This window comes from Pelophylax lessonae, assembly GCF_965119305.1.
Source record: "Pelophylax lessonae genome assembly, contig: HAP1_SCAFFOLD_77, whole genome shotgun sequence".
Lineage (NCBI taxonomy): Eukaryota > Metazoa > Chordata > Amphibia > Anura > Ranidae > Pelophylax > Pelophylax lessonae.
In genome coordinates this window covers 367,733-394,411 of record NW_028120141.1, presented here as the reverse complement: position 1 = coordinate 394,411, position 26,679 = coordinate 367,733, and the positions used below count along the sequence as shown (strand labels likewise).

General features: G+C 47.1%; 1 protein-coding gene across 1 annotated transcript in view; it reads right to left on the bottom strand.

Moving 5' to 3' along the window:
* Positions 1-26,679, bottom strand: part of LOC309543484 (uncharacterized protein) — a gene marked incomplete at its 3' end in the record, with an annotated part of 66,739 nt that overhangs the window by 39,725 nt on the left and 335 nt on the right. The window contains exons 2-3 of the mRNA XM_082275963.1: positions 21,221-21,342; positions 1,547-1,706 (exon numbers count right to left, since the gene is read on the bottom strand). Coding sequence (XP_082132089.1) covers positions 1,547-1,706; positions 21,221-21,342 — 282 coding nt within the window. The remainder of the gene's footprint in view (positions 1-1,546; positions 1,707-21,220; positions 21,343-26,679) is intronic.

Here is a 26,679-nt window from a genome sequence, read left to right as displayed (position 1 = left end):
CCACCTCAGACAGTCCGTCTCCTCAGAGCTTCCTATAATGACCATATTAGGAGTTGACTTCCTGTTCAGAGACCTCATGGCATATGGGAACAAAAATCTTCATATTACAAGGGAGACATTATTCCTGAATATGACTGTCCCATTTGTAGTAGTCCAAACCATATTTTCAGTGTTCACCACCCTCCTGGTCACCCTGCATCCATAACAGATGCAGGGTGACTTAAACAAAAGAAAGCCACAGAAGGCTGGGCATAGTGCCTCCCAACCTCCTTAAAGGAATTTGGGGTCCACAACCCCCATGCCCAAAGTGACTCCTGTCACATGGGTAGAGTAGGGACAGGTACCCCATCTGTCAGGGACAATATTAGCAGCAGGGAAAGGTTCCAGATGAGGAGGGAAAGTGCAGGGTTCGCAACTTCTCTGGACATCATCCCATTTGGGCACTCTGCCCCTCTTAACTGGCACTGTTAGTTCAGCTGAAACCTGCTCTCGACACACTGTTGGAATCCGTGAGTGTTCCCGGTTGGGCTGTCTTCCCACTGGGTTTGCATTACTTCAATACAAGTTCTTTACATTGCACCTGTTATTGCCGTCGCACCACCCTGCACCCACCTACATGATGCACCCAGTTAGGCATCCAAGAATCCCTGTGCTGTACTATGGAAGGAGCCAGGAGTTGCCAGTGCTGACCAAGAGGAAGCACAAGACCAAACCGATGGAAAAAATGGTGGCTCCCATTCATGGCTGCTACATACCATTTATAGTATAGTCCATAGTTTTACCAGCACACTGTGTTCAGATCAGAAAGGACACTTTAGGGTCCATCCACCATTTCACCAAAGCATCTTCCTGCGTCACATTGCTGTATGAAGTGCACCGGACACTTTGTATTTATACCACTGAAAGTGTCACAGCCTGCACTACTAGGTGATCAAGACAGAGGAGCACATTCACCCTGGGCCACAATGAGAGGTCACATTCCCTGTGTGCACCGCAGCAGAGGAGAGAGGAAAAGAGAGAAGAGAGAAGAGAAGGGAATGCACAGAAGAGAAGAATATAAAAAGCAGAGAAAATGAGAGGAGAAGATGGAAGAGGACAGGAGAGTAGAGGGGAGCAGAGGCAAGGGGAGGGGAGAGAAGAGGATAGGAGAGGGGAGCAGAGGAGAGGGGAGCAGAGAAGACAAGAGGGGAGAAGTGCAACAAAGAGTAGAATGAAGAGGAAAGAAGAGAGGAGAGCAAGGAAGAGGAAAGGAGAGAAAGGAGAAGAGTACAGAAATAAGAAGAGGAGAGGACAGAAGTTCAGGGAAGGGGGAATAAAGAGCAGGGAAGAGATAAGAGAAGAGTAAATGAAGAGAGGAGATGAATGGAATTATGAGGGCTTCAATGCCATTTTCAGTCTATGATATGAGGAATTCTCTAATAGGAAGCTGTGGTCTGTGATGTGAACCCCTGACACCCCACATAATGGAATGCTCTGCGACTCCTTTTACCCTGTCCCACAACTCAAATACAGATCATTGAAAAAATGCATCGTTTTCTGGACTCACCATGAGCCGTCCGGTCCACCTTTCCAGCCAGTCTCCACATGTCCTCTTCAGAGTCTCTCTGTCCCCCTGCTCCCAGCTGTCCCAGGTTGTCACCTGCCTCCCAATAAAGCCATGTGGGTCTTCCACACCAATATCCTTGAAGAGGCTGAGGAATCTTCCTCTGTTCCAACCAAAGATAATAAAAATATGTAACTGGATAAAAGACAACTAAATAACCAAGCCTTCATGTAATCGGCTAACAAATTCTCTGTTCATTGCTTTGTGTACAAAGTAGAATTACTGGGAAACAAACCTCCTTTTTGACTCATTGAAACAGCTTTAAATCAGCACAAAAAGAATTATTAATATTTGGTGAGCCTGGATAGTAGATGTAACTATTGGAGGCTGAGACTCAATGCAACTTTCCACAACTGGCACAATTATTGGCCAATGGAGATACAGCAATGAGCTGTTCCATGGGTGTTGGCTTCAGTAGACCTCCGTCTTCAGTGACATCCAACAACAGGAGGGAAACCACATACAGGAGACATATCTAATAGTATGGATATACAGAGAAATAAAGGGAAACCACGTACAGGGAACATATCTAATAGTATGGATATACAGAGAAATAAAGAGAAACCACGTACAGGGAACATATCTAATAGTATGGATATACAGAGAAATAAAGAGAAACCACGTACAGGGAACATATCTAATAGTATGGATATACAGAGAAATAAAGGGAAACCACGTACAGGGAACATATCTAATAGTATGGATATACAGAGAAATAAAGAGAAACCACGTACAGGGAACATATCTAATAGTATGGATATACAGAGAAATAAAGAGAAACCACGTACAGGAGACATATCTAATAGTATGGATATACAGAGAAATAAAAGGGAAACCACGTACAGGAGACATATCTAATAGTATGGATATACAGAGAAATAAAGGGAAACCACGTACAGGGAACATATCTAATAGTATGGATATACAGAGAAATAAAGAGAAACCACGTACAGGGAACATATCTAATAGTATGGATATACAGAGAAATAAAGGGAAACCACGTACAGGGAACATATCTAATAGTATGGATATACAGAGAAATAAAGGGAAACCACATACAGGAGACATATCTAATAGTATGGATATACAGAGAAATAAAGAGAAACCACGTACAGGGAACGTATCTAATAGTATGGATATACAGAGAAATAAAGGGAAACCACGTACAGGGAACATATCTAATAGTATGGATATACAGAGAAATAAAGGGAAACCACGTACAGGGAACATATCTAATAGTATGGATATACAGAGAAATAAAGGGAAACCACATACAGGAGACATATCTAATAGTATGGATATACAGAGAAATAAAGAGAAACCACGTACAGGGAACATATCTAATAGTATGGATATACAGAGAAATAAAGGGAAACCACGTACAGGGAACATATCTAATAGTATGGATATACAGAGAAATAAAGGGAAACCACGTACAGGGAACATATCTAATAGTATGGATATACAGAGAAATAAAGGGAAACCACGTACAGGGAACATATCTAATAGTATGGATATACAGAGAAATAAAGGGAAACCACGTACAGGGAACATATCTAATAGTATGGATATACAGAGAAATAAAGGGAAACCACGTACAGGGAACATATCTAATAGTATGGATATACAGAGAAATAAAGGGAAACCACGTACAGGGAACATATCTAATAGTATGGATATACAGAGAAATAAAGGGAAACCACGTACAGGGAACATATCTAATAGTATGGATATACAGAGAAATAAAGGGAAACCACGTACAGGGAACATATCTAATAGTATGGATATACAGAGAAATAAAGGGAAACCACGTACAGGGAACATATCTAATAGTATGGATATACAGAGAAATAAAGAGAAACCACGTACAGGGAACATATCTAATAGTATGGATATACAGAGAAATAAAGAGAAACCACGTACAGGGAACATATCTAATAGTATGGATATACAGAGAAATAAAGGGAAACCACGTACAGGGAACATATCTAATAGTATGGATATACAGAGAAATAAAGGGAAACCACGTACAGGGAACATATCTAATAGTATGGATATACAGAGAAATAAAGGGAAACCACATACAGGAGACATATCTAATAGTATGGATATACAGAGAAATAAAGGGAAACCACGTACAGGGAACATATCTAATAGTATGGATATACAGAGAAATAAAGGGAAACCACATACAGGAGACATATCTAATAGTATGGATATACAGAGAAATAAAGGGAAACCACGTACAGGGAACATATCTAATAGTATGGATATACAGAGAAATAAAGAGAAACCACGTACAGGGAACATATCTAATAGTATGGATATACAGAGAAATAAAGGGAAACCACGTACAGGGAACATATCTAATAGTATGGATATACAGAGAAATAAAGGGAAACCACATACAGGAGACATATCTAATAGTATGGATATACAGAGAAATAAAGAGAAACCACGTACAGGGAACATATCTAATAGTATGGATATACAGAGAAATAAAGGGAAACCACGTACAGGGAACATATCTAATAGTATGGATATACAGAGAAATAAAGGGAAACCATGTACAGGGAACATATCTAATAGTATGGATATACAGAGAAATAAAGGGAAACCACGTACAGGGAACATATCTAATAGTATGGATATACAGAGAAATAAAGGGAAACCACGTACAGGGAACATATCTAATAGTATGGATATACAGAGAAATAAAGGGAAACCACGTACAGGGAACATATCTAATAGTATGGATATACAGAGAAATAAAGGGAAACCACGTACAGGGAACATATCTAATAGTATGGATATACAGAGAAATAAAGAGAAACCACGTACAGGGAACATATCTAATAGTATGGATATACAGAGAAATAAAGGGAAACCACGTACAGGGAACATATCTAATAGTATGGATATACAGAGAAATAAAGGGAAACCACGTACAGGGAACATATCTAATAGTATGGATATACAGAGAAATAAAGGGAAACCACGTACAGGGAACATATCTAATAGTATGGATATACAGAGAAATAAAGGGAAACCACGTACAGGGAACATATCTAATAGTATGGATATACAGAGAAATAAAGAGAAACCACGTACAGGGAACATATCTAATAGTATGGATATACAGAGAAATAAAGGGAAACCACGTACAGGGAACATATCTAATAGTATGGATATACAGAGAAATAAAGGGAAACCACGTACAGGGAACATATCTAATAGTATGGATATACAGAGAAATAAAGGGAAACCACGTACAGGGAACATATCTAATAGTATGGATATACAGAGAAATAAAGGGAAACCACGTACAGGGAACATATCTAATAGTATGGATATACAGAGAAATAAAGGGAAACCACGTACAGGGAACATATCTAATAGTATGGATATACAGAGAAATAAAGGGAAACCACGTACAGGGAACATATCTAATAGTATGGATATACAGAGAAATAAAGAGAAACCACGTACAGGAGACATATCTAATAGTATGGATATACAGAGAAATAAAGGGAAACCACGTACAGGGAACATATCTAATAGTATGGATATACAGAGAAATAAAGGGAAACCACGTACAGGGAACATATCTAATAGTATGGATATACAGAGAAATAAAGAGAGACCACGTACAGGGAACATATCTAATAGTATGGATATACAGAGAAATAAAGGGAAACCACGTACAGGGAACATATCTAATAGTATGGATATACAAAGAAATAAAGGGAAACCACATACAGGAGACATATCTAATAGTATGGATATACAGAGAAATAAAGGGAAACCACATACAGGAGACATATCTAATAGTATGGATATACAGAGAAATAAAGAGAAACCACGTACAGGGAACATATCTAATAGTATGGATATACATAGAAATAAAGGGAAACCACGTACAGGAGACTGATATGTAATAATATAGATTCCGATGTGGAACATTAGAATATGGACGTACTGGGTCACTGTGTTGTACAATGCAGCAGTTACTTTGCACAACATGACTGAAGATGATGGGAACACCTCAGTAATCAGAACAGTAACAATCTGCCCCAATTTCATTATGGCAAGAAGGTATTACACACCCATAATCCTCAAGTAGGATGTAGGGAGTTTGTGCTGGTTCCTTTATAGCATACAAAAGTGTACCTACCTGTGTGATGGGTGTGTCTGTACAGATAGGTGTACCTACCTGTGTGATGGGTGTGTCTGCCTGTGTGATGAGTGTGTCTGTACAGAGAGGTGTACGGACCTGTGTTATAGGTGTGTCTGTAAAAACCTCCCTACCTGTGTGATGGGTGTGTCTGTAGAGATGTACCTACCTTTCTTATGGATGTATCTGTACAGGGAGGTGTACCTACCTGTGTGATGGGTGTGTCTGTACAGAGAGGTGTACGAATCTGTGTGATAGGTGTGTCTGTAGAGACGTACCTACCTGTGTGATGGGTGTGTCTGTAGAGATGTACCTACCTGTGTGATGGGTGTGTCTGTAGAGACGTACCTACCTGTGTGATAGGTGTGTCTGTAGAGACGTACCTACCTGTGTGATAGGTGTGTCTGTAGAGATGTACCTACCTGTGGGATGGGTGTGTCTGTAGAGATGTACCTACCTTTCTGATGGGTCTGTACAGAGAGGTGTACCTACCTGTGTGATGGGTGTGTCTGTAAGGATAGGTGTACGAACCTGTGTGATAGGTGTGTCTGTAGAGATGTACCTACCTGTGTGATGGGTGCGTCTGTAGAGATGTACCTACCTTTCTGATGGGTCTGTACAGAGAGGTGTACCTACCTGTGTGATGGGTGTGTCTGTAAGGATAGGTGTACGAACCTGTGTGATAGGTGTGTCTGTAGAGATGTACCTACCTGTGTGATGGGTGCGTCTGTAGAGATGTACCTACCTTTCTGATGGGTCTGTACAGAGAGGTGTACCTACCTGTGTGATGGGTGTGTCTGTAAGGATAGGTGTACGAACCTGTGTGATAGGTGTGTCTGTAGAGATGTACCTACCTGTGTGATGGGTGCGTCTGTAGAGATGTACCTACCTTTCTGATGGGTCTGTACAGAGAGGTGTACCTGTGTGATGGATGTGTCTGTACAGAGAGGTGTACCTACCTGTGTGATGGGTTATGTCTTGTCAGGGTTTTCTGGTATTAAATGATGAACAATAATGGGATTTTTGACTTACTGTAAAATCAATTTCTCTGATGTTCATTGACGGACTTAGCTCCTGATTCTTCTTAACCATTGGTTATACTGCCCCCTACAGAAGTAGGACACTAGGCAGGAAAAAGCTTGAGTACGCCTATGGGCAGTCCCAGAGGGTATACTCCCACTCTCAGCTATAGCCACTAAGTTTTGTTACAAGCAATGTCAGAAGAAAGCCAACTCCACAGAGGGGCGGGTGCTGTGTCCATCAATGAAAATCAGAGAAATGGATTTTACGGTAAGTCAAAAATCCCTTTTCCTCCTTCGTTCATTGACGGACACAGCTCCTGATTCTTCTTAACCATTGGGACGTCCCAAAGCAGTGGTAAACATAAGGGGTGGGAAAACATCAGAAAAAATTTCCCAAGGCTAACCATAGCCAACCAGGTAACATAGAGCTCAAACATAAACCACGGGAGCTCACCTGAAAAACAATACACCCTCAAAGAGGACCAGGTCCTCTAAATAGCAGCCAGCAAATACAAAAAACTTTGTAAAAGTGCACACCGATGACCAGGTGGCCGCCTTGAAAACCTGTGTCACTGACCCCGATGCAATAGGCCTGAACCACCGCCTGTCTGATCCATCTGAAAATGGTCGCAGAAGAAGCGGACAACCCTTTGTGAGGTCCGTCCACGAGCACAAATAGAGAGTCGGACTTCCTAAAAGACTCCGTAGCTTCCAGGCACACCCTAATTGCTCAGACCACATCCAAGACATGCAGGGCAATTTCCTTCAGATGTTTAAACCTGGGACACAGGGAAGGCAGCACAATGTCTTCATTCAAATGCCAATCAGAGACCACCTTAGGAAGGAATGAACGGACAGAGGCAAAGCACCACCTTATCCTTGTGAAGCACCATAAGGTGAATGACAAGATAACGCCGTCAGTTCTGACACCCTGCATGTAAAGATGATAGCCACCAAAGAATGCCACCTTCTGGGGCAACATAAGCAGGGAAACCTCCCGAATATTTTCAAAAAGAAGCTTCAGTAGAGCTAAAAGCACCACATTAAGATTCCAGGGCGGCAACGGAGCCCACACTGAAGGAACCAAATGTCGGACACCCTGAAGAAAAGCTAAGAATCCGGGATTGTGTGTCCAAAGGTCATTGGAAAAAGACCGCCAAATCCCTATACCTGGCCCTTAATGTTACTCAAGGCCAAATTTTGTTCAACCCCCCTGTTGAAAGAAGGTTAAGATCCGATCCACTGAGAAGGAGCGTGGATGAACCCCAAGAGACTCACACCACGCAATGTACGTCTTCCACGTACGATGGTAGATCTTCCTAGAGGTAGATTTCCAAGCTTTTAACAGCGTAGGAATCATGGACTAAAACAAACTTTCACTCTTCAGCACCAGGCATTCAACAGCCAAGCTGTTAAAGCCAGCGACTGTAAAGCAGGATGGAAGATTGGTCCTTGGGATAGTAGATCCTCCCTGAGAAGAAGTCCCCAAGGAGCAATGATGACCAGCCGAACCAGATTGGCAAACCAAGACCAGTGAGACCAGTCTGGAGCCACTAGAATGACAGGAATCCCTTCTGCCTGATTCCTGCACAGGAGTCATGGCAGAAGTTTGAGAGGGCTGGAACGCATCAGTCAGTCCACCTTAGAATGCCAGCTACTTATCAAGCTGCCAGGACACTTCATGTGCCCCCTTGGTGATTCAAATATACCATGGCCATGTCCGAATGAATTCATACCGGACACCCCTGAAGACGATTGTCCAATGAGCCAGACAAAGTCTGATGGCTCTGAGTTCCAGTACACTAATCAGCAGTCTGGGCTCTGCCAGTGTCCAGACCCCCTGAGCACATCTGTGCTGAGGATGCCTCCCCACCCAGACAGGCTGGCATTTGTGGAGACAATCGTCCAGTACAGGAGGAGAAGAATTTTCCCTGTCAAAATGCCAGAGAGTGAAGCCACATCTAGAGACTGCGGATGCTTGACCCATTTCACCAGAATCTCTTTAGCAGAGATCTTGTGTAGAACTGTGCAAACAGACCGCCTCGAGGGTGGACACCATCAGGCCCAGAATGCGCATCTAAGCCCGGAGGGATGACTGTCTGCTGAACAACAGAAGCTGAATTTCCTCCTGCAATGTCTGGGGTTTTTCCAGATGAAGAAACACTCTGGCTGAGGCTGAGTCCTGAGTCCAGAGTCAGATTCAGATAGGCCATTTTTTGTGACAGAATCAAAGCAGACTCCTGAATGTTTCGAATCACACCGAACACCCTCAGAGTTCGCAGAGCAATCTCCAGTAGTCCATCAGAGCAGTCGGAGACTCCGCTCGCAGAGGAAGATCGTCCAGGTACCCCAGTACCGCAATCTCTCAAAAAAAAATGCCAGCACTGGGGCCAACACTTCTGTGAAGACCCAAGGTGCAGAGGTGAGATCAAAAGGTCAGGGCCACAAACTAATAATGCTCCTCGTCCATTGCAAAACGGAGGAAGCGCTGGTGACCAGCACATATCAGAATGTGCAGGTAGGCATCCTTGATGTCGAAAGAAGCGAGAAGAAATCCCCCTGATGTAGGAATGCCACTACCATGGAATGGACTCCATGCGGAACTTTTGTACTCGCACAAAGCAGCTTAGCGCCTTGAGGTCCAGAATTGGACATACCAAGCCTTCCTTCCTGGGGACTGTAAAGAGGTTTGAGTAAAAAACCCTTGAAAATGTTCTGCAGTCTGAACCGGAACAATCCCCCATTGAAATAACAAGTCTTGCACTGCCCCAAAGAGACCCCGTAAGTGATTTGGGGACAAGTGCAGGTTGGAAGGGAAAAAACCTTTCCGGAGGACAAGACCAAACCCGATCTCGTAGCCTGACCGAATAACTTTGTGGACCCACTTGACCTGTACCCGGGAGGTCCATGGAACCGTAAACCAGCAAAGATGTCCCCTTACCCCAGATACAGGTGAGGGCGCCCCTTCATGCGGAGGCAGCCTTGTCCGCAGGTCTGGAAGAGCCCGCTCATTGCTTGCCAGACCAGGTTCTCTTGGAACCTCGGGTGGAGGCCCTGACTTTTGATCCCCAATCTTGAGATCCTGAGAGATGAAGAGGCCGCTTAGGAGCCAAGGAGAATGGCCCACGTCTACGACGGGCTCCTTGCCCTTGTTAGCCTGCAGAAGAAGAGACCTCTTCCCCCTGTGAGACCCTTAACGATGTCATCCAAGAAATCTCCAAACAGGTGACCCCCTACAAGAGGGAGATCAAATAAGGCCTTGTTAGAAGTCTAGTCCACAGCCCAGCATTTCAGCCAGACAATACACTGAATGACCACTGCTGATACAGACAGCCTAGAAATCAAAGGAGCCGCATCCAAAGAGGCATCACAAACTGTAGCCCCTGGCCCAACCAGTCCCCAGCTCCGCAAAGACAGGAGGAAGCTGTTCTCCCTCCAGGTCCCGGTGTAAAAAAGTTTAGCCCACTTAGTCAGAGTTTGCGACACCAGGGCAATAGTAATTACCGGTCTAATTGCCGAACCAGCCACAGCGCACATATGGCGGGCCAGAGCATCTGCCCTCTTATTAGCTTGGCCTGTAAAGGTTGGAGGGCTCCACAACCAAGATGAAGGTAACTCAATTTGATCTGGAAACTGGCTAGTCCACTACAGGTGGGACCTGCCACCTTTTACGCAGTAAATCCTCATAAGGATACCGCAAGCAAAAAACGCCTAGCAACCACTGCGTTTTGGACAACCCCACTGTTTGTGACAATGTTGTCAAGGTAAGCGGAAAGAGGAACACCCTCGCTGCTTTGGAGGGCCTGTGGGTGCCAAAAGGAACCGGTGCCTCCGACGCTGCATCAACCGCAACCTCCATTCTTAAAGTTTCATGCACTGACACACCAGTGCATCCAAAAGCACCTATTTAAGCACGGCTAGAGGAGCAGAGGAATCATTCTCACTATCTGAGAACTCAAGTCGCATGGACGCAGACCCAGTAGTGTCACAATACATTGAGCTCACCCTGAAAACATAACAATCAGGGGAGGCCATCGACTGCGATCCCGCAAAGGGGACGCTGGCAAAGGGTCCACAAATAGACCACCTATTAGACCCCGCAAAAAACAAGGGGGTCGCCCTCCATAGAGGACATAATAGGACATAGTCCCCTTAAAAGGGGGCTGCCCACCGTGACGCTGATGCGCAGGCAGAGTACCCTCGCTAAAACAAGTCAAGTGCCCCACACATTAATGACGGCAAGACTTTCATTAAAAAATGAAGTGCCCCCACAGCACCACCCGGTCCAAGGGAGGTGCCAAGCTGACCATATGGCCCAGCAGGCCACAAGACCAGCCTAAATGTTTGTGGGGGTCCAGCCACAATTGCACGGACCCTCAGCCCGGCAGATGCCCAACGGAAGAGTGGGGGCTTCAGCTAAACACACTGGGGACCCATGGCCTAGCAGGCCGCAGACCGTGACCTAGAAGGCCACAAGCCACTGCCTAAATTTTTGAGGGCGCCCACCCAGGGGCTGCAGAGAGGAATGCGGATGCCCAAACGATCACTTAAAGGTACCGCCAGTCATGGTGCAACTAAAACCTGGGGCACTCCTACCTAGAAAACAACGCCTCCAGAGAGACTGGACCCCTTGAAGCCAGCTCAATCCGAAGCTATCTCAAAACAGGTTGAGACCCTTGTGTCTAATGGAGCTTTGATACCCTGTACTTCTGAATGCAACACACCCTTGTTCCCAGTGAAAAAAACCGACCCCAAAAGGAGAACCTGAAAAATACAGAATAGTCCAAGGCCTCCGAGCAGTTAATGAAGCGACAGTGTTGGAAACCCCAATTGTGCCAAATTCACATACCTTGTCATCAGGTATACCTCCAACAGCTGAGTACTTCACTGTAGTGGACCTGGCAAATGCTTTATACGGTGTTCCCCTGCATCCTTCCTGCAGGTACCTCTTTGCTTTTTCTCATGAACTGAAACAGTACACCTGGGCAGTTATGCCTCAAGGGGCGCAAAATTCTCCAAGCCAATTTGCCAAAGCCATAGCCTCTGTCCTTGATACATGGCAACGGGAACACCCTACAGTGACTCTTCTCATATGTGGATGATCTTCTCCTTTGTGCAGATGACTACCCTGCTACTGAAGAGAATTCAGAAAGTCTACTATGCTACCTTGCAGAACAAGGCTGTAAGGCCTCCAAAGAGAAAATACAGTGGTGTTCCAAGACTGTCACCTTTTTAGGCCACTGCATTTCTAAAAGGCACAAGACATATCACATCAGACCGAGTAGCTGCAATCCAGAATATTCATCAGACCGAGTAGCTGCAATCCAGAATATTCTTCAACCAAAAGCAGCTAAACAACTGCATGCCTTTCTTGGACTCATATCTTACTGCAGGGCATGGATGCTGATGCATCCATCCTCATGCAACCACTCTATCATGCTCTCAAGTCGGTGCCATTTACCCTGTCAAACGAGGCCCTGGACCATTTTATTCTGCTGAAGCAAGCAATATCCACAGCTCCTGCTTTGGGCCTTCCAGATTATGAGAAACTCTTCAAACTGTTTGTGTCGGAGAAGAATGGCCACGCCACAGGGGTCCTGACTCAGGAACATGGAGGATGGACTAGAACCATTGGTTACTACTCTTGCCGCCTAGACCCCGTGGCTAGGGGTGGTCCTTCCTGTCTAAGGGCTGTCTTTGCTGCCCAAGCACTCCTAGACAAAAAACTTCAGACCTGGTCTTAGCACACCCCCTGCTTCTTCTGGCACCGCATGACATTGCTGCCATCTTAAATCAGGTGCAACTCTGACACCTGCCAGCGGCCAGACATCTACGGCTGCAAATCTCCCTCCTACTTCCTGACAACCTGACCCTCCAAAAGGTGTCTCACTCTCAACCCGGCCACCCTTCTGCTGTTTTTCGAGGGGGGAGAAGGAGAAGGTGAAGAAGGAGACCCCTATGACCCCTATGATACTCCACATGACTGCCTTGAAATAATGCGCTTGGAAACCTCATATCTCCCGACAGTGAGTGAAATTCCTCTGGAAAACCCTGACTACACACTTTTTGTGGATGGCTCTAGATATGCAGATGAAGGAGGCAAGTACCACACAGGTTATGCGGTGAGCTCTGAATTTGAAATCCTACAAGCAGGAGCATTACCCCCAACTGTATCTGCCCAAGAAGCAGAGCTTCAAGCCCTCACTGCAGCGTGCAAGATAGCAGAAGGCAAAAGAGCCAACATTTACACAGACTCAAGATAGCTCATGATTTTGGTATCATCCAGAGAGCTAGAGGGTTCCTGACAGCGGCCGGAACACCGGTGAAACATGGTCCTGCCATCAAGGATTTAATGGATGCACTTCTCCTACGGGAACAAGTGGCTGTCTTGAAGGTTAAAGCACATGGCAAAATGAATTCTCAAGAGGCCAGGGGAAACCACTTGGTGAATAAAGTGGCTAAACAAGCAGCAACAAACCAACGAAAAACGGCCGAAGCGGCTGAACAGGAGAATGAATCCCCAGAGCATGTGCCATCTGACAGACTATACCAAGCCTCTATGCAAGGGTGGCTCACACAGATTAAAGGCTGGAATGGATCGACAAAGGAGCAGAATACAAAGGAGATCTGTATCTGATGAAAGGGAAAACCTGTTTACCAAAATATATGTATCCAGCAGTTGTCCAATGGGCACATGGACCTGCACATCTCTCTAAGAACTTAATGAATTCACTGATCAGCAAATATTATTGGGCCCTGGGAATAACCACCTTAACCAGAAACTACTGCGTCTAATTTGCAGTATGTGCGAAATGCAATCCGGGGAGGACAGAAAAGACTCTGCAGAAACATTTGGCGAAACCCCTATATCCGTTCCAAAGGATACAAATTGATCACATACAGATGCCAAAAAGCGGCCGATATGAATACGCCCTAGTGGTGGTGGACATGTTCTCAGGCTGGACAGAGGCCTACGCAGTCACAAACATGACAGCTAAAACCACGGCTAAAAAAATACTTTGTGAGATAGTATGTAGATTTGGGGTCCCAGAGGTGATAGAGAGCCATCAGGGCCCAGCTTTCACAGCAACCCTAACAAAAGAGATTTGGGCAGCACTGGGAGTTCAGTTGGCTTTACACACCCCATACCACCCTCAAAGTAGGGGGAAGGTAGAAAGGATGAATGGGATGGGATGTTAAAGATGGCCCAAGAGACTAACATGAGTTGACCAGACAGTTTGCCTATTGCCCTGTTCAGTGTCAGACACCCCCCCCGGGGGAAACATGCCCTGTCTCCCTATGAAATGTTGTTTGGTTCAGCCCCCAGACTTGGCTGTTACTTCCCACAGCAGTTGCAGTTACAGTCTGATGTGTTAACTTGTTATGTTACACGTTTGTCTAAAGAATTAACTAATATCCATTCTTGAGTATTTTCCTCCATTCCAGATCCAGAGATAGACTCGGGAACCCACAGTCTTCAGCCAGGAGACTGGGTGTTGGTGAAGAAATTCACTTGATCCCCGATACGAAGGACCATTCCAGGTGCTGCTAACTACAACTACATCAGTCAAGCTAGAAGGGAGAAGCACCTGGATACACGCCTTTCACTGCAAGAAAGCCCAATCTCCTGAAGACAAGATCCTGCTGGCAGCACAATGATTGTGCTGTATATCCTTTTTCTAATAAGTTTGATAAAAGCTCAGCAGGTGATTATCACCAAAACAGGTACTCAACAGGCGGCCATCACTAAGACAAATGGTGTCACTACATTTTGGTACAATTCATCCAGCACACAAGTGGTTACGTTTATTTTTTTGATCTTTGTAGTATAATACCCCTGATAAATACACTGACCCAGCACCCAACCACAGGAGGAAGCGAGCAGCTGATAAATACACTGACCCAGCACCCAACCACAGGAGGAAGCGAGCAGCTGATAAATACACTGACCCACCACCCAACCACAGGAGGAAGCGAGCAGCTGATAAACACACTGACCCAGCCCCCAACCACAGGAGGAAGCGAGCAGCTGATAAATACACTGACCCCGCCCCCAACCACAGGAGGAAGCGAGCAGCTGATAAACACACTGACCCCGCCCCCAACCACAGGAGGAAGCGAGCAGCTGATAAACACACTGACCCAGCACCCAACCACAGGAGGAAGTGAGCAGCTGATAAATACACTGACCCACCACCCAACCACAGGAGGAAGCGAGCAGCTGATAAATACACTGACCCAGCACCCAACCACAGGAGGAAGCGAGCAGCTGATAAATACACTGACCCAGCACCCAACCACAGGAGGAAGCGAGCAGCTGATAAATACACTGACCCAGCCCCCAACCACAGGAGGAAGCGAGCAGCTGATAAATACACTGACCCAGCACCCAACCACAGGAGGAAGCGAGCAGCTGATAAATACACTGACCCACCACCCAACCACAGGAGGAAGCGAGCAGCTGATAAATACACTGACCCACCACCCAACCACAGGAGGAAGCGAGCAGCTGATAAATACACTGACCCACCACCCAACCACAGGAGGAAGCGAGCAGCTGATAAATACACTGACCCAGCACCCAACCACAGGAGGAAGCGAGCAGCTGATAAATACACTGACCCAGCACCCAACCACAGGAGGAAGCGAGCAGCTGATAAATACACTGACCCCGCCCCCAACCACAGGAGGAAGTGAGCAGCTGATAAATACACTGACCCACCACCCAACCACAGGAGGAAGTGAGCAGCTGATAAATACACTGACCCACCACCCAACCACAGGAGGAAGCGAGCAGCTGATAAATACACTGACCCAGCACCCAACCACAGGAGGAAGCGAGCAACTGATAAATACACTGACCCAGCACCCAACCACAGGAGGAAGCGAGCAGCTGATAAATACACTGACCCAGCCCCCAACCACAGGAGGAAGCGAGCAGCTGATAAATACACTGACCCCGCCCCCAACCACAGGAGGAAGCGAGCAGCTGATAAATACACTGACCCCGCCCCCAACCACAGGAGGAAGCGAGCATCTGATAAATACACTGACTCAGCACCCAACCACAGGAGGAAGTGAGCAGCTGATAAATACACTGACCCACCACCCAACCACAGGAGGAAGCGAGCATCTGATAAATACACTGACTCAGCACCCAACCACAGGAGGAAGTGAGCAGCTGATAAATACACTGACCCAGCCACCCAACCACAGGAGGAAGCGAGCAGCTGATAAATACACTGACCCACCACCCAACCACAGGAGGAAGCGAGCAGCTGATAAATACACTGACCCACCACCCAACCACAGGAGGAAGCGAGCAGCTGATAAATACACTGACCCACCACCCAACCACAGGAGGAAGCGAGCAGCTGATAAATACACTGACCCAGCCCCCAACCACAGGAGGAAGCGAGCAGCTGAAAAATACACTGACCCAGCCCCCAACCACAGGAGGAAGCGAGCAGCTGATAAATACACTGACCCACCACCCAACCACAGGAGGAAGCGAGCAGCTGATAAATACACTGACCCACCACCCAACCACAGGAGGAAGCGAGCAGCTGATAAATACACTGACCCAGCCCCCAACCACAGGAGGAAGCGAGCAGCTGATAAATACACTGACCCAGCCCCCAACCACAGGAGGAAGCGAGCAGCTGAAAAATACACTGACCCAGCACCCAACCACAGGAGGAAGCGAGCAACTGATAAATACACTGACCCAGCACCCAACCACAGGAGGAAGCGAGCAGCTGATAAATACACTGACCCAGCCCCCAACCACAGGAGGAAGCGAGCAGCTGATAAATACACTGACCCCGCCCCCAACCACAGGAGGAAGCGAGCAGCTGATAAATACACTGACCCCGCCCCCAACCACAGGAGGAAGCGAGCAGCTGATAAATACACTGACCCACCACCCAACCACAGGAGGAAGCGAGCAGCTGATAAATACACTGACCCCGCCCCCAACCACAGGAGGAAGCGAGCAGCTGATAAATACACTGACCCAGCCCCCAACCACAGGAGGAAGCGAGCATCTGATAAATACACTGACTCAGCACCCAACCACAGGAGGAAGCGAGCAGCTGATAAATACACTGACCCAGCACCCAACCACAGGAGGAAGCGAGCAGCTGATAAATACACTGACCCAGCACCCAACCACAGGAGGAAGCGAGCAGCTGATAAATACACTGACCCACCACCCAACCACAGGAGGAAGCGAGCAGCTGATAAATACACTGACCCAGCCCCCAACCACAGGAGGAAGCGAGCAGCTGAAAAATACACTGACCCAGCCCCCAACCACAGGAGGAAGCGAGCAGCTGATAAATACACTGAGCTAGCCCCCAACCACAGGAGGAAGCGAGCAGCTGATAAATACACTGACCCAGCCCCCAACCACAGGAGGAAGCGAGCAGCTGATAAATACACTGACCCAGCCACCCAACCACAGGAGGAAGCGAGCAGCTGATAAATACACTGACCCAGCCCCCAACCACAGGAGGAAGCGAGCAGCTGATAAATCCACTGACCCCACCCCCAACCACAGGAGGAAGCGAGCAGCTGATAAATACACTGACCCACCACCCAACCACAGGAGGAAGCGAGCATCTGATAAATACACTGACCCAGCCCCCAACCACAGGAGGAAGTGAGCAGCTGATAAATACACTGACCCAGCACCCAACCACAGGAGGAAGCGAGCAGCTGATAAATACACTGACCCACCACCCAACCACAGGAGGAAGCGAGCAGCTGATAAATACACTGACCCAGCCCCCAACCACAGGAGGAAGCGAGCAGCTGATAAATACACTGACCCAGCACCCAACCACAGGAGGAAGCGAGCAGCTGATAAATACACTGACCCAGCCCCCAACCACAGGAGGAAGCGAGCAGCTGATAAATACACTGAGCTAGCCCCCAACCACAGGAGGAAGCGAGCAGCTGATAAATACACTGACCCAGCCCCCAACCACAGGAGGAAGCGAGCAGCTGATAAATACACTGACCCAGCCACCCAACCACAGGAGGAAGCGAGCAGCTGATAAATACACTGACCCAGCCCCCAACCACAGGAGGAAGCGAGCAGCTGATAAATACACTGAGCTAGCCCCCAACCACAGGAGGAAGCGAGCAGCTGATAAATCCACTGACCCCACCCCCAACCACAGGAGGAAGCGAGCAGCTGATAAATACACTGACCCAGCCACCCAACCACAGGAGGAAGCGAGCAGCTCCCCCTGGAAGCTTTGATTCTCATGAGTACATAGATGCCATAGGGGTCCCAAGGGGGGTCCCAGATGAATGCAAAGCCAAGGGATCAGGTAAAAGCTGGTTTTGAGTCTTTACTCCCCATAATAACCATCAACAAGAATGTAGATTGGATTAACTACATATATTATAACCAACAGGGATTCGTGAATTACACCAGGGATGCCCTCCAGGGAATTGCTGACCAGTTAGCCCCCACTTTCTATATGACACTCCAGAACTGGATGGCCTTAGACATGGTGTTAGCTGAGAAAGGAGGTGTCTGTAAAATGATAGAAAAAACGGGAACCTGTTGCACATACATTCCTGACAACACTGGTCCAAATGGTAAGGTTACTCTAGCTATCAGGAAATTGGAAGATCAGTCGTTTGAGTTGAAGAAGAACTCCGGTATTACAGACCCTTGGGATCAATATTTTAGCTGGATGAGTGGGTGGCAGAAGGCGCTCGCCCAGATAGGAGTAACAGTACTGATAATCCGAGTTCTTTTAGCCCTGATTGTATGCTGTATTCTACCATTTGTAAAGAATCTAATGAGCAAATCTGTAGACAATAGCACACCTACATTTCTCCACCAAGAAGAAGAAGACCACCTTATGATGGAAGAGGAAAAACCCTTCACCCCTCTACAGTCACTCCCTGTTCATCATTTCACAGTTCTATAGAGTTATAGGGATAGATAGCACCTGACTGCCCTCTCCAGGCTGTATCGAGGGGGGTAGTGAACGAGTTACTGCTCTTCTCTATGTACAGCCCTAAAAAAGTTCCGGAGGAGTATGGGCCAGGTGAGGAGGCACTTTAGTATGAGGGACAGAAGAAATATCGCCATTTTAGGGGGGCTTGTGAGGAATGTGATGAACACTTGTGAATTAAGCAAAATGTCTATTTTTCTATGTGTATTCTTCTGTACATATCTTTTTTCCTGTCTTCCTTACTCAAAATGGCCGTTACTAGATACCCCCCCACCACCGAGATGGAATGTTAGAAGAAAGATGGAGCCTTGGCTCGAAGGGGACCACCTTATAATGGACATGACTAATCAGAAAGCTGCAAATAATCAGTATTATGCTAATATTATGCTTATGTCATACTAACATATGACACCGCCTACTAACATATGACACCGCCTACTGACATATGACACCGCCTACTAACATATGACACCGCCTACTAACATATGACACCGCCTACTAACATATGACACCGCCTACTAACATATGACACCGCCTACTGACATATGACACCGCCTACTAACATATGACACCGCCTACTAACATATGACACCGCCTACTAACATATGACACCGCCTACTGACATATGACACCGCCTACTGACTATTTAATACGCTGTACATTAGAAATAAACAGGAAGTATCATTTACCTGAACAATGTGTGTCAGTCTATGATATCCTCGTGCATGCACTCTAATTACCTATTTAATTAGACTCAGTAGCAGAAATCTATTTTGAACCTGATTGAGGTTCCCAAACTATTACACTGTGTGATGGGTGTGTCTGTATAAAGATGTGTACCTACCTGTGTGATGGGTGTGTCTGTATACAGTGGTGTACCTACCTGTGTGATGGGTGTGTCTGTATACAGTGGTGTACCTACCTGTGTGATGGGTGTGTCTGTATACAGTGGTGTACCTACCTGTGTGATGGGTGTGTCTGTACACAGTGGTGTACCTACCTGTGTGATGGGTGTGTCTGTATAAAGATGTGTACCTACCTGTGTGATGGGTGTGTCTGTATACAGTGGTGTACCTACCTGTGTGATGGGTGTGTCTGTATACAGTGGTGTACCTACCTGTGTGATGGGTGTGTCTGTATACAGTGGTGTACCTACCTGTGTGATGGGTGTGTCTGTATACAGTGGTGTACCTACCTGTGTGATGGGTGTGTCTGTAAACAGTGGTGTACCTACCTGTGTGATGGGTGTGTCTGTATAAAGATGTGTACCTACCTGTGTGATGGGTGTGTCTGTATACAGTGGTGTACCTACCTGTGTGATGGGTGTGTCTGTATACAGTGGTGTACCTACCTGTGTGATGGGTGTGTCTGTAAACAGTGGTGTACCTACCTGTGTGATGGGTGTGTCTGTATACAGTGGTGTACCTACCTGTGTGATGGGTGTGTCTGTATACAGTGGTGTACCTACCTGTGTGATGGGTGTGTCTGTAAACAGCGGTGTACCTACCTGTGTGATGGGTGTGTCTGTATACAGTGGTGTACCTACCTGTGTGATGGGTGTGTCTGTATACAGTGGTGTACCTACCTGTGTGATGGGTGTGTCTGTACACAGTGGTGTACCTACCTGTGTGATGGGTGTGTCTGTATAAAGATGTGTACCTACCTGTGTGATGGGTGTGTCTGTATACAGTGGTGTACCTACCTGTGTGATGGGTGTGTCTGTATACAGTGGTGTACCTACCTGTGTGATGGGTGTGTCTGTATACAGTGGTGTACCTACCTGTGTGATGGGTGTGTCTGTATACAGTGGTGTACCTACCTGTGTGATGGGTGTGTCTGTAAACAGTGGTGTACCTACCTGTGTGATGGGTGTGTCTGTATAAAGATGTGTACCTACCTGTGTGATGGGTGTGTCTGTATACAGTGGTGTACCTACCTGTGTGATGGGTGTGTATGTAAACAGTGGTGTACCTACCTGTGTGATGGGTGTGTCTGTAGACAGTGGTGTACCTACCTGTGTGATGGGTGTGTCTGTATAAAGATGTGTACCTACCTGTGTGATGGGTGTGTCTGTATAAAGATGTGTACCTACCTGTGTGATGGGTGTGTCTGTATACAGTGGTGTACCTACCTGTGTGATGGGTGTGTCTGTATACAGTGGTGTACCTACCTGTGTGATGGGTGTGTCTGTAAACAGTGGTGTACCTACCTGTGTGATGGGTGTGTCTGTATAAAGATGTGTACCTACCTGTGTGATGGGTGTGTCTGTATACAGTGGTGTACCTACCTGTGTGATGGGTGTGTCTGTATACAGTGGTGTACCTACCTGTGTGATGGGTGTGTCTGTATACAGTGGTGTACCTACCTGTGTGATGGGTGTGTCTGTATACAGTGGTGTACCTACCTGTGTGATGGGTGTGTCTGTATACAGTGGTGTACCTACCTGTGTGATGGGTGTGTCTGCACACAAATCATTAGGAGTTCCAGTATCAGCTCTCGTCTCCCACCAGACATTTGGATGAGGAAATGCAGACAGAACCAGAGAAAGTCCAGATCTTCCACCTCCTGAGACAGGACATGACAGGGTTCACTCATTTCCTCCTCACCTACATTTCCCCCCTCCCTCCACCCCATGGCTGACACATACGTGTTCCCTCCTCTCTCGTTAGCCGACACATACATATTCCCTCCTCTCTCCTTAGCTGACACATACATGTTCCCTCCTCTCTCCTTAGCTGACACATACATGTTCCCTCCTCTCTCCTTAGCTGACACATACGTGTTCCCTCCTCTCTCCTTAGCTGACACATACATGTTCCCTCCTCTCTCCTTAGCTGACACATACATGTTCCCTCCTCTTTCCTCAGCTGACACATACATGTTCCCTCCTCTCTCCTTAGCTGACACATACATGTTCCCTCCTCTCTCCTTAGCTGACACATACGTGTTCCCTCCTCTCTCCTTAGCTGACACATACATGTTCCCTCCTCTCTCCTTAGCTGACACATACATGTTCCCTCCTCTTTCCTCAGCTGACACATACGTGTTCCCTCCTCTCTCCTCAGCTGACACATATTCCCTCCTCTCTCCTTAGCTGACACATACATGTTCCCTCCTCTCTCCTTAGCTGACACATACATGTTCCCTCCTCTCTCCTTAGCTGACACATACGTGTTCCCTCCTCTCTCCTTAGCTGACACATACATGTTCCCTCCTCTCTCCTTAGCTGACACATACATGTTCCCTTCTCTTTCCTCAGCTGACACATACGTGTTCCCTCCTCTCTCCTCAGCTGACACATGTTCCCTCCTCTCTCCTTAGCTGACACATACGTGTTCCCTCCTCTCTCTTCAGCTGACACATACATGTTCCCTCCTCTTTCCTCAGCTGACACATACATGTTCCCTCCTCTTTCCTCAGCTGACACATACATGTTCCCTCCTCTCTCTTCAGCTGACACATACATGTTCCCTCCTCTCTCCTTAGCTGACACATACATATTCCCTCCTCTCTCCTTAGCTGACACATACATGTTCCCTCCTCTCTCCTTAGCTGACACATACATGTTCCCTCCTCTCTCCTTAGCTGACACATACGTGTTCCCTCCTCTCTCCTTAGCTGACACATACATGTTCCCTCCTCTCTCCTTAGCTGACACATACATGTTCCCTCCTCTTTCCTCAGCTGACACATACATGTTCCCTCCTCTCTCCTTAGCTGACACATACATGTTCCCTCCTCTCTCCTTAGCTGACACATACGTGTTCCCTCCTCTCTCCTTAGCTGACACATACATGTTCCCTCCTCTCTCCTTAGCTGACACATACATGTTCCCTCCTCTTTCCTCAGCTGACACATACGTGTTCCCTCCTCTCTCCTCAGCTGACACATATTCCCTCCTCTCTCCTTAGCTGACACATACATGTTCCCTCCTCTCTCCTTAGCTGACACATACGTGTTCCCTCCTCTCTCCTTAGCTGACACATACATGTTCCCTCCTCTCTCCTTAGCTGACACATACATGTTCCCTTCTCTTTCCTCAGCTGACACATACGTGTTCCCTCCTCTCTCCTCAGCTGACACATGTTCCCTCCTCTCTCCTTAGCTGACACATACGTGTTCCCTCCTCTCTCTTCAGCTGACACATACATGTTCCCTCCTCTTTCCTCAGCTGACACATACATGTTCCCTCCTCTTTCCTCAGCTGACACATACATGTTCCCTCCTCTCTCTTCAGCTGACACATACATGTTCCCTCCTCTCTCCTTAGCTGACACATACATATTCCCTCCTCTCTCCTTAGCTGACACATACATGTTCCCTCCTCTCTCCTTAGCTGACACATACATGTTCCCTCCTCTCTCCTTAGCTGACACATACGTGTTCCCTCCTCTCTCCTTAGCTGACACATACATGTTCCCTCCTCTCTCCTTAGCTGACACATACATGTTCCCTCCTCTTTCCTCAGCTGACACATACATGTTCCCTCCTCTCTCCTTAGCTGACACATACATGTTCCCTCCTCTCTCCTTAGCTGACACATACGTGTTCCCTCCTCTCTCCTTAGCTGACACATACATGTTCCCTCCTCTCTCCTTAGCTGACACATACATGTTCCCTCCTCTTTCCTCAGCTGACACATACGTGTTCCCTCCTCTCTCCTCAGCTGACACATATTCCCTCCTCTCTCCTTAGCTGACACATACATGTTCCCTCCTCTCTCCTTAGCTGACACATACATGTTCCCTCCTCTCTCCTTAGCTGACACATACGTGTTCCCTCCTCTCTCCTTAGCTGACACATACATGTTCCCTCCTCTTTCCTCAGCTGACACATACGTGTTCCCTCCTCTCTCCTCAGCTGACACATGTTCCCTCCTCTCTCCTTAGCTGACACATACGTGTTCCCTCCTCTCTCTTCAGCTGACACATACATGTTCCCTCCTCTTTCCTCAGCTGACACATACATGTTCCCTCCTCTTTCCTCAGCTGACACATACATGTTCCCTCCTCTCTCTTCAGCTGACACATACATGTTCCCTCCTCTTTCCTCAGCTGACACATACATGTTCCCTCCTCTCTCCTTAGCTGACACATACGTGTTCCCTCCTCTTTCCTCAGCTGACACATACATGTTCCCTCCTCTCTCTTCAGCTGACACATACATGTTCTATCCTCTCTCTTCAGCTGACACATACATGTTCCCTCCTCTTTCCTCAGCTGACACATACGTGTTCCCTCCTCTCTCCTTAGCTGACACATACGTGTTCCCTCCTCTTTCCTCAGCTGACACATACATGTTCCCTCCTCTCTCTTCAGCTGACACATACATGTTCTATCCTCTTTCCTCAGCTGACACATACATGTTCCCTCCTCTCTCTTCAGCTGACACATACATGTTCCCTCCTCTCTCTTCAGCTGACACATACGTGTCCCCTCCTCTCTCGTTAGCTGACACATACATATTCCCTACTCTCTCCTTAGCTGACACATACATGTTCCCTCCTCTCTCTTCAGCTGACACATACATGTTCCCTCCTCTTTCCTCAGCTGACACATACATGTTCCCTCCTCTTTCCTCAGCTGACACATACATGTTCCCTCCTCTTTCCTCAGCTGACACATACATGTTCCCTCCTCTTTCCTCAGCTGACACATACATGTTCCCTCCTCTCTCGTTAGCCGACACATACATATTCCCTCATCTCTCCTTAGCTGACACATACGTGTTCCCTCCTCTTTCCTCAGCTGACACATACATGTTCCCTCCTCTCTCTTCAGCTGACACATACATGTTCTATCCTCTCTCTTCAGCTGACACATACATGTTCCCTCCTCTTTCCTCAGCTGACACATACGTGTTCCCTCCTCTCTCCTTAGCTGACACATACGTGTTCCCTCCTCTTTCCTCAGCTGACACATACATGTTCCCTCCTCTCTCTTCAGCTGACACATACATGTTCCCTCCTCTCTCTTCAGCTGACACATACGTGTTCCCTCCTCTCTCGTTAGCTGACACATACATATTCCCTACTCTCTCCTTAGCTGACACATACATGTTCCCTCCTCTCTCTTCAGCTGACACATACATGTTCCCTCCTCTCTCTTCAGCTGACACATACATGTTCCCTCCTCTCTCTTCAGCTGACACATACATGTTCCCTCCTCTTTCCTCAGCTGACACATACGTGTTCCCTCCTCTCTCGTTAGCTGACACATACATATTCCCTACTCTCTCCTTAGCTGACACATACATGTTCCCTCCTCTCTCTTCAGCTGACACATACATGTTCCCTCCTCTCTCTTCAGCTGACACATACATGTTCCCTCCTCTTTCCTCAGCTGACACATACGTGTTCCCTCCTCTCTCCTTAGCTGACACATACGTGTTCCCTCCTCTTTCCTCAGCTGACACATACATGTTCCCTCCTCTCTCTTCAGCTGACACATACATGTTCCCTCCTCTCTCTTCAGCTGACACATACATGTTCTTTCCTCTTTCCTCAGCTGACACATACGTGTTCCCTCCTCTCTCCTTAGCTGACACATACATGTTCCCTCCTCTTTCCTCAGCTGACACATACGTGTTCCCTCCTCTCTCCTTAGCTGACACATACATGTTCCCTCCTCTCTCTTCAGCTGACACATGCATGTTCCCTCCTCTCTCTTCAGCTGACACATACATGTTCTATCCTCTCTCTTCAGCTGACACATACATGTTCCCTCCTCTTTCCTCAGCTGACACATACATGTTCCCTCCTCTCTCTTCAGCTGACACATGCATGTTCCCTCCTCTCTCTTCAGCTGACACATACATGTTCTATCCTCTCTCTTCAGCTGACACATACATGTTCCCTCCTCTCTCTTCAGCTGACACATACATGTTCCCTCCTCTCTCGTTAGCCGACACATACATATTCCCTACTCTCTCCTTAGCTGACACATACATGTTCCCTCCTCTCTCTTCAGCTGACACATACATGTTCCCTCCTCTCTCCTTAGCTGACACATACATGTTCTATCCTCTCTCTTCAGCTGACACATACATGTTCCCTCCTCTTTCCTCAGCTGACACATACATGTTCCCTCCTCTCTCTTCAGCTGACACATACATGTTCCCTCCTCTCTCCTTAGCTGACACATACATGTTCCCTCCTCTTTCCTCAGCTGACACATACATGTTCCCTCCTCTCTCTTCAGCTGACACATACATGTTCCCTCCTCTTTCCTCAGCTGACACATACGTGTTCCCTCCTCTCTCCTTAGCTGACACATACGTGTTCCCTCCTCTTTCCTCAGCTGACACATACATGTTCCCTCCTCTCTCTTCAGCTGACACATACATGTTCCCTCCTCTCTCTTCAGCTGACACATACATGTTCTTTCCTCTTTCCTCAGCTGACACATACGTGTTCCCTCCTCTCTCCTTAGCTGACACATACATGTTCCCTCCTCTTTCCTCAGCTGACACATACGTGTTCCCTCCTCTCTCCTTAGCTGACACATACATGTTCCCTCCTCTCTCTTCAGCTGACACATGCATGTTCCCTCCTCTCTCTTCAGCTGACACATACATGTTCTATCCTCTCTCTTCAGCTGACACATACATGTTCCCTCCTCTTTCCTCAGCTGACACATACATGTTCCCTCCTCTTTCCTCAGCTGACACATACATGTTCCCTCCTCTTTCCTCAGCTGACACATACATGTTCCCTCCTCTCTCTTCAGCTGACACATACATGTTCTATCCTCTTAGGATAAGGGGACACAAGTGTTTTCTGCACTTGCCTGTTCCTTCCTCTGCCTGTACATTATACACGCACATACAGATGGACATGCACATACACGCACATACAGATGGACATGCACATACACATTGTTTCATTGCTAGGAAATTCAAGTT